At 38.7% G+C, this 3203-nt stretch overlaps 1 protein-coding gene across 3 annotated transcripts in view; it reads left to right on the top strand.

Annotated features, from left to right (window-relative positions):
- LOC116843799 (PHD finger protein 14) overlaps window positions 1-3203 on the top strand; it is an 8055-nt gene that overhangs the window by 1930 nt on the left and 2922 nt on the right. For all 3 annotated transcript variants that reach the window (XM_032814569.1, XM_032814560.1, XM_032814578.1), the window contains exons 2-10: window positions 155-319; window positions 443-688; window positions 764-975; window positions 1034-1188; window positions 1315-1589; window positions 1669-2127; window positions 2199-2499; window positions 2611-2827; window positions 2915-3102. In XM_032814569.1, coding sequence (XP_032670460.1) covers window positions 155-319; window positions 443-688; window positions 764-975; window positions 1034-1188; window positions 1315-1589; window positions 1669-2127; window positions 2199-2499; window positions 2611-2827; window positions 2915-3102 — 2218 coding nt within the window. The remainder of the gene's footprint in view (window positions 1-154; window positions 320-442; window positions 689-763; window positions 976-1033; window positions 1189-1314; window positions 1590-1668; window positions 2128-2198; window positions 2500-2610; window positions 2828-2914; window positions 3103-3203) is intronic.

Below are 3203 nucleotides of genomic sequence, written 5' to 3'. Positions count from 1 at the left end.
ATATATATATATATATATATATATATATATATATATATATATATGCTTGTTTCTATACATATATACATATGTAGTAATAGAAAGTCTGTTAGTATATTTTATTCATGGAGTACTTGTAGATGATATATAGCTGTGAGAAATCAAATTATTGCAGTTGAGAGGGATCCTAAAAAGAGGAAGGTGAAACCAGTTGAATCAGCACATCAATCATTATTGGATTTTGACTTGGGTGAAAGTTCTGATGATAGTGATTTTAGAATTGAAGACCATTCTGAAGAATCAGATGACGATTCAGTTGATTCTAATGATATTGGAAAAGGTGAGTCGTAGTATTGTATTAACACTGCAATTGTTAAATTGTTAATTTTTAACAAAAAAATAAAAGAAATTATTTGTATATGTTTTATAAATGATAAAATGCTAAGCCAAATATTACCTACAGAAGAAGAAGGTGGATCTGAAGAATCTGATGATGATCTACTTGAAGATCCATTATTAGGAGGAAAACACAATGCTAACTTGACTGTAGGAGATGTAATGGAACAAGCACGTCAACAAGCTTTAAAGAGTGGTGTGTTTGAGGAAAAGTTAAATAAATTGTTAATTTGTTGTGGTTGTTTGGGAGACAGAAGTGATGATACAAATGAGATCGTTGAATGTGACGGTTGTGGAGTTAGTGTTCATGAAGGTATATATTAAATTTAAAATATAAATACTTGTTTAATTTTTGCTGTTTATATATTTATGATTAAACCAATTTTAGGTTGCTATGGTGTATCTGATGTAGAAAGTTTCTCCAGTACAGACTCCTTATGCCAATCAGCACCATGGTTCTGTGAAGCTTGCAGTGCAGGTATCGAAGATCCATCGTGCGAACTTTGTCCAAACAAGGGTGGAATTTTCAAAGAGACAGATGTTGGAAAATGGGTGCATCTAGTATGCGCCCTTTACGTACCTGGTGTTGCTTTTGGCGAAGTGAGTAAATCTTTTTTAACGTGTCCTGTGTAATTTTACGAATCTTTATGTACCTTAGGTGGATCGATTGACAAGCGTAACGTTATTCGAGATGCAGTACACTAAATGGGGTGCGAAGCAATGTTCATTATGCGAAGATTCACGTTATGCGCGTACAGGTGTATGCATTGAATGCGACGCTGGATTGTGTCATACATATTTTCACGTAACCTGGTAATAATTACACTAAAAGCACACATCGATATTCTTCATATTGCTTACAATATGAAGAGAGAAAGAAAGAGAAAAAGAGAGAATTCATATTGCGGATGAAACATACGAAATGCTTCATTTTTGTAGCGCTCAAAGAGAAGGTCTACTATCTGAGGCGCACAGCGAAGAAGTTGATCAAGCCGACCCGTTCTATGCGCATTGCAAGTTGCACTCTGACAAGTCTCTCGTTCGCAGACGTAGACGAAACTTCTTAGCTTTTCAACTGCGCGTACAACAGCGACAGCAAATGCTTAAACAGCCTAATCATTTAGACACAGACGAACATCGTAGAATCGTAAGAAAATTGGGGAAGCACAGACACAAATATCTAGCACACAAGGCGTCACGTCCACCACCATGGGGTAAATTATATTTTTTCTCTGAGTATATGTTGGCGTTAAATAGATATGTAATAATAAACCTAAATATTACGTTATACAGTACCCACGCAGAAAATGCCACGTTTATTGACTACATCCGCATCCGCTTGTCGTCAACTAGCAAAAAAAGCCGAACTGATGGACGTAGATACAACTGCATTAGAAGCGCAAGAAGCTCAAGTGGTGGCATTAGTCGATGTTAGAAAGAAATGGCACATCGCTCCTGCCTTCAGCGTGGAATTTATTGGTTATTACTTGGATCGTAACTTGCGGGTAACTTCTATGAAGAGACGGCTGCAGGAACTTCTTGATATAAATTCGCAATTGTTGAACGAAGAGCAGAGAATGGAGCGAAAGTACAAAGAAATAAAGAAAGACAAAGAGGAGCGGGTCCGAGTGAATGTAACGTTGAAAGAAAAGATCGAGATGTATCATCTGGTACTTAAAAACGCTGGTTACACGAAACCTTTGCCGTTGATAGCAGACTTACTGACTAAACCAAAAATAGCGCCTTCACTTGGTCAGTCGCATTTTCGTTTTCACGCACATAAAACGCTCAATAAGTTTCTAAACGTAACAAATTTTTTGTAGGTACTGGAACAGGAGGTACACTAGGTGTACCTACGGCTGCTGCTTTGAAAATGGGAGTCGGATTTCCATTGTCTATGGGTAAAGGTGCTGAAGGTGCACGCGAGGGTAGAGTGTTGAGTAGCCAAGCGCAAGAACAAAATCACAAAGGCGAGCTAACTTTGCGACACCAGTGCGGCATCTGCAGACGATCGACTAACCAACATCTTCTCGCTAAATGTGACACATGTCATTTGCATTACCATTTGTCTTGTTTGAGTCCGCCTCTATCACGAATGCCTAAGAAAACTAGACTGATGGGATGGTATATATGAGAATACAGATATTATATTCGATATTTTATTGTTTTCAATATTTCTAACGTGACCGTTGAAGAGACTTATCGTTATGTCGCGTTACATATTGCAACTTGCAGGCAATGCTCTGAGTGCGATAAAGAATCCTCGGGCTCGGAGGTGGAGCGTGTAGACACATCGGCACCGCGCAAATTAAGGCATTGTAAGGACGACGCTAATATGACACTCACACCACCACAAGAAACATCAGCAACGCTGAGCACACCTACTACATCGAAGAATTCGTCCAGCAGTGTGACCAACGTCGCTGTTCCTGACACGCTCACGACACCAAAAGTATTTATTTTGTTACTTTTAAAAAAATTAACTATTTAGTGTTTATGTAGTGATGTTCATGTATGCAAGAATATATCGTATCTTTAGCTAACTATTAAACCAATGGGACCGCAACCTTCAGTCGTGGAACCCGTCCAGACAGCTGAATCGGTGTACAATCAACAATCCGTTAATAACATTACCATAACAACGCGAGCAGGTTCGCCGGAATACATGGTAGCTTCAGCAGACGGAACGGAATCAGTCTCGCAACGAAGCGGAAAGAAAAGGAGAAGGTGCGTGCAGAAGAGTTCGAATAATTACTCCATTAAATACCCCATTAAAATGCGAAATGTATATATTGTTACGTTCGCGCACTCACAAAAAATGAAACAAC

Source organism: Odontomachus brunneus, unplaced genomic scaffold (genome assembly GCF_010583005.1).
Source record: "Odontomachus brunneus isolate Ranch 3 - 2012 unplaced genomic scaffold, Obru_v1 Obru_scaffold_003, whole genome shotgun sequence".
Classification (NCBI taxonomy): Eukaryota; Metazoa; Arthropoda; class Insecta; order Hymenoptera; family Formicidae; genus Odontomachus; species Odontomachus brunneus.
Note: the sequence above shows the minus strand (reverse complement) of the source record. Positions and strands in the feature narration are given on the sequence as shown.